The following is a 13,275-nucleotide window of genomic DNA, read 5'->3' as shown; positions in this document are numbered from 1 at the left end:
ACTGATTGTTACTGGCAGCACTCTGACATTTCTGTGTAACCTGTCTATTGTGTTTTGTAAATTGTGTTTGTTGTCTCGTTGTTATAAAAAAAATGGAAAGACTACACTTCCATTTTTATGTACTGATCTGTATTTCAATTGACAGATGGACTTACTAGATGTTGTCTTGGGTCGAGTGGTTTTTACCCTTGCATTTAAGAACATGTCACTCACCTTTGGTAGGGTGCTTACTCATTTCCAAACTGTCTGAGGCAGGCCAATCTTTGAAATTCAGCTCTTGCTCTTCTGGAATTGGAAGTAAAATGTCTGGGTGGATGGCAGGATAGCATTCTGTGCAGAGAATACATGCCGATTATACAAAGGACTAGTGCTTCACTTCTCTAGGAACATGTGTTGGGTCAGAACACTAAAATGTAAAGAGCTGTACTTACCAGGTGTATTGAGCTTACTGTCCATGCACCTCTCTGGCTCTCGAGGGCAGCAGCTATACCCCTCTTCACTTTTACTCTTGACTGAAGCATTATGATCCAACTTATTCTCTGCTGTTATGAGGAGATAAATATATTGTTTGTTTGTTTATTTTATTTATATAGCGCTCCAGACCCGGGAGTAAAAGGGCGCTTAAGGCTAGGTTACAAGGCACAGTAACTAAAAATTGCAACGAACATTTGTAAAGTTATGTACAGTATATGCATTCAGAGGTAATTAGACATACAGTTGCAGCATTTATGCATGTACAATATATAGAATTTCTAGTACGCTAAATCAAACTAAGGTGGTTTTTATTCAGTAACCATCCAATGACAAGTTTCCTAAATAGTTGGAAGGATTTGGTCAGTTTGATGTTCAGAGGCAGGGTGGTCCAGAGTTGAGAGGCGAGGACCGTGAAACTCGAGCCGCCGGCTCTTTTAGAGGTGAATCTGGGCAGGAGGCATAGAGTGTTGGAGGATCTGGTAATTCTGGTGGCTGGCTTCATGATGAATTTGCTCGTGAGGTAGGGAGGGGCTAGGTGGTTTAAGGCTTTGTAGGTAAGGCACAGGGTTTTTAAGTCAATTTTTTGTTGAATGGAGAGCCATTTGCATGAGATTCTAGTGGCAGAGATGTGCTCACGCCTAGAGATGTTTAGTGCTGCTCGTAGCGCATTATTTTGGAGAACCTGTAGTTTATTGATGATAGATTGGTTGACACCTAGGTAAAGGCTGTTACAGTAGTCTTACTTGGATTGTATGGGAGCCCTAGCCAGCGTGAGGCAACTACTGGTGAATAAAAAAGGTCTGCAGGCTCTAATTAGTTTCCCGGTGTAGGCGGTGGCTTACGCGGTCGTGTTCACTTGTTTAGTGAGGTTGGTATTGGCATCAAGATAAAAGCCAAGGGGTTTCACATTTTTAGCGATGGGTATAGTGTTGCCATCCATAATGATGTTGGTGCAGTCCGGGCTAAGTTTCTGTAAATTATTAGGTGATCCGACAAGGAGAAGTTCGGTCTTATCATTCAAGCAGAGGCCATGTGTGGCCATCCATGCCTGAACGATGGAGAAGATTTCGTTGATCCTTTTATCAGATATTATCTGTTAAAACTGGGACGATAAAGATGAGAGGTATATTTTTTTTCTAGTTTGGTGTAATTCTGTACATTTGGATTATAGCACCATTCTGAGATTTTATTTGGTTTCTCTGAAGCTAGAAAGCAGTCTTGCCTCTGAAAACATGCTCCCTTGTTTATGGGGTGAAATCTCCTGCAGTGCAGATTATCATTGTGATTACTTCTATTCTGCTGCACATTCAGTACAGCTGAAAGAAACACCCTTTGATTAATGTATTGAAAATAGCTGAGATGTATGCTGGACAGTTGGCTGTGGTTGGAAGTAAGGCATAAACATTTCCCACATACAAAACCAGGCATCCACAGACTTTTTTCCTGCCTCCGAACAGGGGTTTAACAGAACAATTTGTGAGATAATTGTCACCTCAACAGACTTTGAAAATGTAGATATTATGAAAGAGCAAACAACAGCATGCCCAGGCAGTGACTACAGATTGATGTTCTAACTCAGTCGAAAAAGAATGTTATATTGAGGCATATGAAATCACTTGCACTCGAAATAATATGATCTCACAGACAAAGCACAAAAGTAAAATTATACATGCACAGAACAGTGGAGGATATGATATTCAAGCAGGTTTTTGCATCTCTGTGTAATTTATAAGCACATTTTTACATGTGTTACGCTAATGTTTCCCAAGACTGTCTAATACACACAGCACAAAACAAAGATGATTGTGTCAGACATACAAACTTTTGCTTGTTGGGTTAAAATTATATGATTCTTATGGATCAGAAAGGAGGATAAAGTAAGGGCCAGGTTGGCGGTTAAAGGAATGGATGATATCCAGGTGACGAAGAATGCCACAGAAAAATGGTTACCACAGATAACTGCAGGATGATGTGCTGCACATTGCCCTTGCTAGCTCTTCAACAGATATGAATTATACTTGAAATTAAATGAATGGATAGATAGATATGAAGGAGTAGTGAGCGCTACCAGAAGCCTCATTGTGCATTTACTAGTTAGGCAATGAAGATTATGGTTTAACCTCAGTTGCAGACAAAGTACTGCTTGTTCATAGAGAATAAAGGATGCGTCCATATTTTTGGATACGCAGCGTGGAGATGACATACCTCTGGTTTGTGACACATAAACCAGGGTGCATGGGCACCGCATTCAGCCATTTTTATTATAACCCAGAAAATTGTACGTTTGTAGATGACATCTGCCATTCTTTAAAGAGTAATAATAAACTATTCTTTGAACTTCAGCATTTTTAAGCTTACTCTGTGTTACTGTGTAGATTATTGTTCCTTACGTTTGTGAAGACACTTGACACATTAAATGTTCCAAACACTCCCCCTACACTGCCTACCTGTGCAAAGATAGTTGCTGCTTTCCCTTCCGTCCGTCTCCCTGGGATCCTTCAGATGTTGGTTGATCTCTCCTTTAATACTAAAGGGTGTTATAGAGCTGGCTGTCACACCACCTGTAAGTCGAATGCAGGCCTTAATGATCTGTGCTCGCATGGGCATGGTCTCTAGTTCCTGTCCCATAGTCCAGGAAAGCCCATAACTCAACATTACATTTTCGATTACAACTTTTTAATCTCTGGAGGATAGGATTTCCATGTATATTTATTTGTAGAAACCAAACCACCCTGTACCATGTTATATTAACCTTAAAGCACACTAGACATCGCCAGATAAATAAAAAGTAGTCACCATTCGAACAGCACAAATTGCAAAATAAATTGTGCATTGGTTTCGTTTTGAGCTACTCACTGTCTTAATGTAGTACAAAGTATTACACTGGGCGTGGGACAGCATAATCAATATTTGAATAAAGATAATTTAGACAAATCACATTTTGTTTCATTCAGCCCTGGGCTGAAGAAAAGCAGAGCTTAACTGGACCATGGTCCCCTCACACTAGCCCCAATTGGTGAATAGCTCACTGTACATATAAAAGCCAAGATAAAAAGTGACTATGATGATAGTCAACGTAGTGGAGCACCTAAAGTTTTCAGCCACTGGACATTTTCAACTCACCTGTTGAATGAGTACTATCATGATGACTCTCAGTATCTCGTTTTTCAGCAGTACAGAGTGCTTGATTTTCCTTTTCTCTTAACGAAAAGACAGTGCTGGCAATGACAGGTCCTATTAGAAAGAAAAGAAATACACAAACTTCTTTTTAAAAAAACAACCAGAATAGTAGTATTAATTTCCAACATCTTATACCCAGAGTGAAACAACAAAGTTGTCAACATTCAGCAGACATTGAAGAGTGAGAATATAGTGGACCATGCTTTACTGTGAAGTAACAGGAATAGCCAAACATGTTGGGAAGACAAAAACCTTCGGCCATCATCGATCTAAAAGTGTTGACATGACACACTGGGAATGTGAATGATGGAAAGCTTACTACGCACTCCCAATAGTAAATAAATTAATCACTATGAAAACTCTGCGTGCCACTAGTTGTGAGGGGCCAGAAATGAGATGCAGATACAAAGTTGTGCTATTTTCATTATCAGACATCTTTATTAAAGAAAAAGCATTGGATGAATGCCTCTCTGTTCCCGTCTTGAAGAGAGTTTCCCACCCTAAGAAACTAAAGATCTGTCTGTGTCAAGTCCTCAAACTTATAATATGTTTAGCAAAAAGTGTTCACAACTAAAGCAATTAAATTAATTCAATAAAAACAGTCTTTTCTAAGGAGAAATCCTTGGATCGAGAGATTGGTTCCTTTCCCCTGGATATTTAGGTGAAATGGCAAAAAGTGTCTTTTTCAAACCACAATTCCGTAAAGGACGGTAAAAGAGTTTCTGTCAAACAGTTTCTTAAGAATGGCAAAAGTGTCTTTTCCAAACCATCATTCCTTAAGGTTATTAATACTCAGTTCAGGAAACTTCCTATGCAAACAATATGTTCCAGCTTTGGATTGAGTTAACAAACAGAAAGGATCTTATTCAAACTCAAAACAGCTTTCATGGATCTCCTGGTATACTCTTCTGCCAGAAATCCCCTTGTGGGTTCTTCATATCCCTTCTGTACTTTCCTGCCAGGTATCTTTCCCACATTGCCCATTCTTTTCCACAATACTTTGGTTGGAGGGCCTAGTATACACTCCCCTGCCAAGAATTTCCCCTTGGGTTCTTGTAAAACCCCTAAAGTGTTCTTCTCTGCCTGAAGTGCTCCTTTCACCAGGTCTTCTTATGGGTTCCTCAGATCCCCGGAGTATTATTCCTGCCAGATAGCTTTCCCACATTACCTTATATATTCCATGTATTTTGGGTAGAGGGACTGGTATACTTGCCAGCAATGCCACCCCCACCCCCGAGGTCTTGTAATTCCCCATAAATTGTCTCTGCCTGATGTATTACTTTCACCAGGACTTCTTTTCGATTTTACTGTCCTTTAATATAGCACAGTTGCATCACTTCACTATGTTTTTACTTTATTTGCCTGAGGTATTACCGGTTCCAACTTTCCCCTCATTGACATCTCATACACGAGGACTTGTTCAAGATCTGCCTCTGTACTTATTTCTGAAGTGTTCATTTACTTAGGGTAGTACTTGATCCATTGTTCCCCACATTGTCATCTCATATAAGGCGACTTGCCAAGTTCTGCCACTGATATGATAAGTCATGTATAACTGTTATGCTTGAGCTAAAACATGGCGCTGGTGCGCAGTGCATTCTGGGAGCGCACGGAGCCATGATGGATATTTACTTCATGCCAAAGTGAAAAGCTGCACGCATTTTGCTGAGAGTTAGATTCACGGTGCTGAAGAAAACATGCTTTCCAAACCTGGTATGCAGTCAAGGACATTTCAGCTGGGAAAGCTAACTTTGTTATGTCTTGTTATGAGCTATGGGACTGTTTTTCGTGGTGCTAGTTTTTAGAGGAGGAAGGCACTTTGCTCCTTGAGGGTACTGTCGGTTGACCCAGCTGGTGTGGGATGTTTTACCCATGCATCCAAGCCCTACCATAAAACTGTGCAGTAATGGCATGGAAAACATCATGATGGCCAGAACTCCCCAGAGAGTGCACAGGGAAAACATGAAGAATAGGCTGCCACCCATTCTTGCCTATGTTGTGAGCACAGGAGGGCACTGCCTAAAACCACCATTGGGCTACACACACAGTAGCCTGAAACCATTGGGAATGGCAATGCTGATTGCCAAAAAGCAACTCAGAACTGTGGGGAATTCATTTTTTTAATCCCAAAAATGGTTGCAATACCGGTACTCACCACTATCAGAAAGCCGGCGTTTTCAAACCACCAGATTTTTGTGTAAAACTGAACAAATGAACCGAAACCAGGCCAAGGAAAGACTTGCTAAGAGGTGGATACAATGTAAAACTATATTCTGAAATGACTTGAAGGAAGTAATTATTTAATGTATATATAAAAAATAGCTGCATGTAAGTTGGATTTGAATGTAGAAAACTGGGATCTAAAGTGACATTTAGCTGAATTATGCCTGAAAACTACCCCCGACAGGAGAAACCTGCTCAGCCACTCTTCCCAGGCCTAGCTGCATCCTGCTTCCCCACCAAAAGGAGCTGACACCTCTCTGATTGAATTACCTGGGGACTGCAGGAAACTGAACAATGGACTCAGGCAAATGTTATATTGGGGGGGCGTAAAGTAGCTTCCTCCTGGGAGAAGTGGGAGGAGAAGTGCCTGTGAGAGCCAGCTGAGCTTGGGGGAAGTGGATAAGCCAGTTCTTCCACCATGTGATGTGGGAAGCCCTCCCCTTTTTGACCAGGGCATAAGTTAAAAAGATAGATAACTCATAGTGCGGACTGGTCAAAATTATATAAGTAATATCATTATTCTTGTGATTTTTCTGTGCATGTTTTAAGAGGAGTTAGGACCCTGTGGTGTATTCTGGGGGGTTGCTAGCGGAAAATAGGGTCTCACTCCAAATGTCTGCATGTTAAAAATCTGACACTTCATCAATTAATGTCCATACTCCTTGCGCACATGTGTGTAATTTTTGGTAAATGTCCGATATTGGTAAACCAGTCAAAAAGCGCAAAATGTTGTCATTTTTGAATGCAGGCCCCCAGGAAGAGCAGAGGCGGACAAGCATGGACCATAAGGAATATATAATGTGTACATGTAATTTCAACAAATTGTGTATCTGGGAAATATGTATTTGAATCAAACTTAGATTTGTGGGCAAATTGACCAGGGGAGGATCCTCTGACCCATAAACAGACCTCATCATGATGACAATCCATTTCCTTCCCCTTCATGGGAGAGGGGAGAATTGGGCCAATGACAAGTACAGAGGGGCAGGCTTAACTAGGCCCAGGCACACACCCATTTTCAAAACACATAAAAAGAGACTGCTGGGACAGGTAGAGACATTCAATTCCATTTTCTGCGGTACGCTCTGCCGGGAGACTCAAGACTTCACATCCATCAATCTTCAGAGACCAGAAAGTTACTTCAGAACTTAAAGCAAGGGCCTAAACCCACAAACTGAGAACTCTTCTCAGCAGGCCTCAGCATCCTTAAAATCATTTGCAAACTATTCCACAGCCAGGCGAGCTGTCTGAATTCTTTGCCAAGAACCTTTGCCAGTACCCAGAAAGCAGTGTTACATCCAGAATCCACTTGATCCGGACCGGAAAGCAGAGCAGTATCCAGAACCAGAGGCCGCTGTATCCAGAGAGGCTAGACAAGCAGAGCAGAGCTGACCCAGACCGCTGTGAGCAGAACCAGAGATCCGGATCGCTGTGAGCAGAACCGGTGCCTGATTGACTCGCCGAGCAGACAGAACTGCCGCCGGACGTGTTGACCAGATCCGTGACGAGGCCTATTTCAAATTTATATTGTGAGTACCTAGCAGAACTGTGCAGAACCAATCTCTTAGTTAAAATAATCTAATTCAAGCTATTTTAACCTAAGTAGAACTGCCTCCTAGAAATCGTGTCATCTGTCATTTTTAAAGCTGCACAACTGTCACCTGTCAATTCTGCAGCTGCAAGCTGTCACCTGTCATTTTGAGTTTTACTTTAAATCCGAAAATCTACCTTTATTAAATCGTCCGTATCTCTGAAACAGTTTGGGCTAGGAACGAAATTTTAAAGCTGTGATTCTAGGCTTTCCAACGAACCTAGAACCGACTTATACTTTTTCCGCAATCGCGATTTACGCACTCGTGAAATTTACCGCGATTTGCGATTTTGGGTCAATTTCTCCACTTGTCAAAATAGCAGCTCCATTCTTTCCTTTGTTAAAATCTGTTTGCAACCTGGTAATAACTCATAGAGCATTGCTAAAGTGAGCCTGAACTAATACCAACAAGCATCTCTCACTCACCCTGAATCTCTAGAGGGAATTAAAATCAATTAGCACATTTTCCCATCCATTGCCATCACATTAAAAAGCATTTTGGGCCTGTGTTTTAAAAAGCATACCTGTTGTCTAAGCTTGCTGGGGGGGGGACTGAGTTCCGTATTGTATTTGATTGTATTCCTGAAGACTGTGGGTGTTACTTCCATCTCCTTGCTTTGCATATAGGGGGGGTGAATTGCCACCAGGGGAAAAGTGAACATATTATCTCTTGTGAAACCATATCAGTTTACTTTCTGTACTGCATTTATTCCACCTTGCATTTCCTTGAAACCATAAAGCATTTCAGCTACCTCATTCTCTATACTACTTCTAAGTAACCCAAATCAGTTTACCAGTAGAACGTTATCCATTGTTGATCACTGTCATATTTTAAGTGTGATATCCAATATTAATTTATTATAAAAGTGTGATATATATTGTTATTTTTCCCAAATAAACCTTTTAAATTTGCAAAACAGACCTATTCTTGGCTCAGTGGGGTCAGGGGGATTCTAAGAGGGGGGTGTTATACAAGGGTTGTCATCCAGAGTACTGAACTGGACCTAAATATATATCAATAAGGGTTTCCCACAGCATCCCAGACTAGGCATTGACTTAGCTGTAGTGTTGAAGTGAAGCCGCTTAACAAAGTGGGGGCTCGTAGCCGGAGATTCTGGGTTAGACTTGTGCAGATTAATACAGTGTGCTAACTGACAGGAGACATACATCCGGTCGGATCACCACGTTGCGTTACGCTGTAAAGCACTCCTCAAAGGAACGCTCTATGGAAACGGTCTGTTTTGCAAAAATAAAATACAAACTTCTGTAAGTCAGGAAGGAACTCAAATTCCAGAATGACGACACTGGTAGACATCAAAATAGCCAGAGAGCACTTCTTACATAAGCTATTTGTGAGAGGTGAGTGGACTCATCAGGACCAAATAGTCTGGTTGCAGGCAATCGCGCAACAGGTCACTGAAACAGGGTCAGATATATGGAGGGATCAGGGTCCCCTACATGTGGCCCTGAGTGAACTATATATGGCCCCTAAAGCCAAAGATGAACATAATAAGATTGCCAGGATAGCGGCATATTTGTACCTATATATGGGAGCCATACAGAATAAATGTGCTGAAGGCCAAGATCTGGCAAATAGGCAACAGATGGCGTTAGAGAAGGCCCAATCTGATCTGGACTCTTCTGAGCAGAGGCTGCTCAGGAGCCAGGAGTCAGAAAATGACAGCAGAGAGTACATCACTAAAATAAAGGAGGATATGGATGTGCTGCAACAGGAAAAGGCTAACCAGGATATCAGATTTCTGGCCTTGCAGAAGGAGTACCAAGAACGTTTGGACTCCCTACTGCAGAGCCAGAAAAAGCTGGAGCGACAGTTAGACTTCAATAGGGCATGTGCTGAGCAGGTAGTCACCCTGCAAAGCCACCTAGATAGGGAGAAGGCAGAGAGCAATAAACTGATTTTGAAAGACCTGCATACCCAGGCAGAGTTTGACCAGGAGCGCCAGAAAGCTGGTGCCTTCCAAAGGCAAAGGGACTACCTGGCGGCACAGATGCAGGCTCTTTGTCAAGAAAGGGATACCTTAGGCCAGGAAGTCTGTCACTTAAAAAGGAAAATGGAAGAAAATCACCTGGCCCTCCAGGGACTGGGTGACCTCCAAAAAGAACACCAGAACTTGTTAGACCACAACAGGAGGGTGGAGGAGGCTCTGGCAAGAAAGGAGCAGGCCAGTAGGGATGGGACTCAGGAGGTAACCCTCCTGCAGCAAAGACTGGCCCAGTACTCCAGGACCAATCAGGAGGCACAGAGAGAGAATGAGGCTCTCTGCCAGCACAATGATAGGCTCCGGCAACAGGTAGCGATGCAGGAGAGACTGATAGAGTCTAGTAAGGCCTTAACTGAGGAACTGAAAGCGCAGGCTCTTGCATTGCAACAGGGAACAGGGGCGGATAGAGATGAGGTTCGCTGGAAAAGAGAAACTCCTGAGCATAACCTCAGGAGACCTAGTACCAGAGGCCTTCATCTCTCCCAGTCCCTGGACTCTGCCACCCCCATGCCCCCTTGCGCACATGAGCCCAGGGCCACGGGGATGGCAGATTACTATCCAGCTAGAAGTATGGGGCTCATAGGCCAGTACCTTCCAGGAATGGATGGGCGGGCATCCGGGTATGGGCACCGAAGCACAGTGCAATTTAGTGGGGAACCCCAGGAGAGTAGGCCCATTAAGTGCATCCTGAAAACCTCTGCCCAGATAGGTCAGTGGGGGGGGGGTACCCATCAAATCCTGGCAGCAAGGAGGGATCTGAAGACTCCTCTGAGCATTACAGGACACAGGAGACCAGGTCCCCACATTCTGCCAGCCATTCCCAGACTCGCAGAATCCGGGAATACCTGGAAGATCAGACGTGCACCTCTGGGAGCAGTGCTTCTGAGTCAGAGGATGAATGGACCAGGGTTACCCGAACCAAAAAGGCCAATAAGGCAAAAAGGGCCTTGCTTAAGGACCCATTGAAACAATTAAAGGCAATAAGGAGTGTCATCATGCCTTATCATAAGAACGCCAAGTATTCTGTTTGGGAACACTTGGAGCTCGATGAGCAAATGATGGAGACTTTCCATTTGAAGGACAGCAGTAGCTGCATCCAGTACGTCAAATGGACCTTCTCACCAGAATACTCCAGTTTCTTTGCAGGGCTGGAGGATCAAAACCATTCAAGGTGGTCCACATACAGGGCGGCCATCTTGAAACATTTTTCTGTGCACAGAAATCCTCAAGAGGCTCGCAAGGCAGCCTACAATTTGCAATGTGGGGAGGATCAGGCCCCACAAGAGTTTGTGCAAGAATTAAAGCGTGCTTTTGCGCAGACCACCAGAAGGGTACGCACGGATAGCAGATAATTTATCAATACGTTTTTCCATGCCTTACCCAAATACATAATGACCCAGCTCGTGAGAGATTTTCATGAGAAAAGATCTTTAGACTGGGTCATTGAACAGGCTACCCGGATCTATGAGGTGCAGAAGCCCATAGAAAATAAAAGTAATGCGCAGAAAAAACCCAAAACCAACAGCACCCCTGCTGCTGCCAAGGTGGCAGAATGAAGGTTGCCCCAGTTTTAGATTTGGAGATGGGGGGGCCTAAAAACCTGCCTGCACCAAATAATTCACAGCCCAGAAGGCCCTCGGGCCAGTCAAAGACAGGGAGTCAAGGAGGTAGTCCCACAAATGGGGTCCCTCGCTCCCCTGATTATGTAAGTCCCCGCTACAAGGGAAATCGACCCATCCTGGGTTATGTGTGGACTCCTCCAGCCCAAGGGGGGGGATCCAGCCAAGCACCTGACCCAGGGAACTTCCCTCCCAACTTCCCACAGGAGGGCAGAAATTCCCCAAACACTGGGCAGAACTTTTTTCCCAGGTATCCACCCAATTTCCAACCCCAAAACCATCCATCCTTCTTTCCCCAATTCCCAGAGCCCAGACAACCTAATCCGGGAGAGGGGAGGCCATGGGTGGAGGTGTACCCAAATCTTCCCAACCCAGGGTATTACCAGAGAAGGGATAGCTACCCTTCCCGGGATCAGCCCAGGAGAGAAAACAGGACCCCGTATCAGCCTGAGCGGGTTTCCCAGTTAGAGCGCCAGGTCCAAAATATGGCACGGGATCTGGGTCACATACTGAGGGCTCAACAGAACCCTCAGATGAGCATGCCACCGCAGAATGCCCAAACTCTGGACCTGGTGCTCCAGAACAATGACGGGGGCAGCACCCGGATAACCCACCGGGTCCCAGGGAGGAGGCACAAGGGGAAGGGGGGTGTAAAGCCTGGGAGGAAGCTTCCTTCCCAACTTGTAAACAGCCCCTGGAAAACCAGGAACCGGAAACAAAATCTCCTGCCCCTGAAAGTCTGCCACCCAAGGAGCAGAGGGCGGGTAGGAGAAACAAAGGACCCAAACAGACCCACTTTGTGGAGGAGGTACAGGTCTTCCAATTTGAGGGAAAGGGATCCTCAGAAGATCCTGGGAAAAGGATCTTCTCCTTCAGAGATGGGGGAACTCCTCCCAAAGAAAAATGGGTCCCAAGGGATTCCAATCCAGACTGGGGAGATATGGAGACTGAGCTACCGCCACCCATCATCTCATCCCAGAACCGACAATACCAAAATCCCCTGGTTCAAACCCATCCTGATGACTGCCTCCGAAAAGGGGGGGGTGGCCCAGAACTGGAACCAGGGGAACCCACAATGGTCTGATCTTCAGTTGCCAACTTTTTCTTTCAGATTCCCAAGACTCTCCACAGAATTTTGCCCAAATCTCTTCTCTCGCCATGTCCAAAACCAGAAAATTAGCCCACCAGTTGTCCAAAAATGTGCATTATCTGTGCCCCCTTGAGGAGAAGGAGGGAAGATATTATGCCCCGGTACAAGTACAGGGGCAGGGTACAATTTTGGCGCTGGTGGACACTGGATCTCAAGCTACCCTTCTGTCCAGAAGGGCCTTTGATGAACTGAATGTAGGAAGGGGAGAGAATTATCGTATTCCTCTCACCTCTCTTCCTGGACAACTGTAGAACTTTGACGGGAAGGAAATTCCTGTCGAGGGGACTGCAGATTTGGACATCAAAATTGGGCGACACAAGGTGAAACACCCGGTCATAGTAGTGACTCCAGAGGGCACACCTTATTTACTAGGGAATGACCTTCTGAGAAGGTTGTCACCCCTAATAGATTGCGTAAACAAGGTCCTCTGGACCCAGACTAGCCGACCAATAAAATTAAAACAGAGTGTCAACCATGTTAGTTTAAACGGCACCTGCCACATGGTTGAACAAAAATCTGACCAAGTAGAATTTCACTTCCAGAACAACCAAATTCCAGACGTGACAGTAATACCAGTAGGACAACAGACTGGTGATGGGGGGTCCTCTCTATTTCTGAAAATCAACCTTCCTTCCAGTTTAAGGTGGTATTCCACACTGGAAGGAAACACCCTGAAATTCTTAAACTAATCCACAATCAGAAACTCCCACTCCTATAGTCCAGAAAGATGTGAAATCAGCTCAGAGCCTGGCTGATATTCAGCAGATTGGAGAGCAGTTGTTCATCCCTGTTCAGTTAAATGAAGGGAAGGACTCTGTTCTCGCTCGAGTGTGTGTGAACAACGGTAAGAGCTTCATCAGCGAAGCCATGTTCCGCCAACTCCTAAAAGATCCAGCCATTCCCACATTCAAACTGATAGACAAATGGGAAATGGACCTGGAAGCACCCAATTCTAAACATCAGGTGTATGCTCAAAATCTCCATTGGCAACAAGAGCATAGTCCATAATTGTTGGGTCGTGCGAGACGTCACTGC

General features: G+C 44.3%; 1 protein-coding gene across 4 annotated transcripts in view; it reads right to left on the bottom strand.

The window, feature by feature from the left end:
• LOC138583271 (zinc finger protein 2-like) overlaps positions 1-13,275 on the bottom strand; it is a 184,693-nt gene that overhangs the window by 96,201 nt on the left and 75,217 nt on the right. For 3 of the 4 annotated variants that reach the window (XM_069655360.1, XM_069655361.1, XM_069655363.1), the window contains exons 3-6: positions 3,598-3,708; positions 2,922-3,035; positions 432-542; positions 214-330 (exon numbers count right to left, since the gene is read on the bottom strand). In XM_069655360.1, the coding sequence (XP_069511461.1) occupies positions 214-330; positions 432-542; positions 2,922-3,035; positions 3,598-3,708 (453 nt within the window). The remainder of the gene's footprint in view (positions 1-213; positions 331-431; positions 543-2,921; positions 3,036-3,597; positions 3,709-13,275) is intronic. The other variant, XM_069655364.1, reaches the window with a different exon arrangement.

The sequence above is a fragment of the Ambystoma mexicanum genome, chromosome 3q (genome assembly GCF_040938575.1).
Source record: "Ambystoma mexicanum isolate Mex_15411 chromosome 3q, UKY_AmexF1_1, whole genome shotgun sequence".
NCBI classification, from domain to species: Eukaryota; Metazoa; Chordata; class Amphibia; order Caudata; family Ambystomatidae; genus Ambystoma; species Ambystoma mexicanum.
This window is presented reverse-complemented; position numbering and strand designations above follow the sequence as displayed.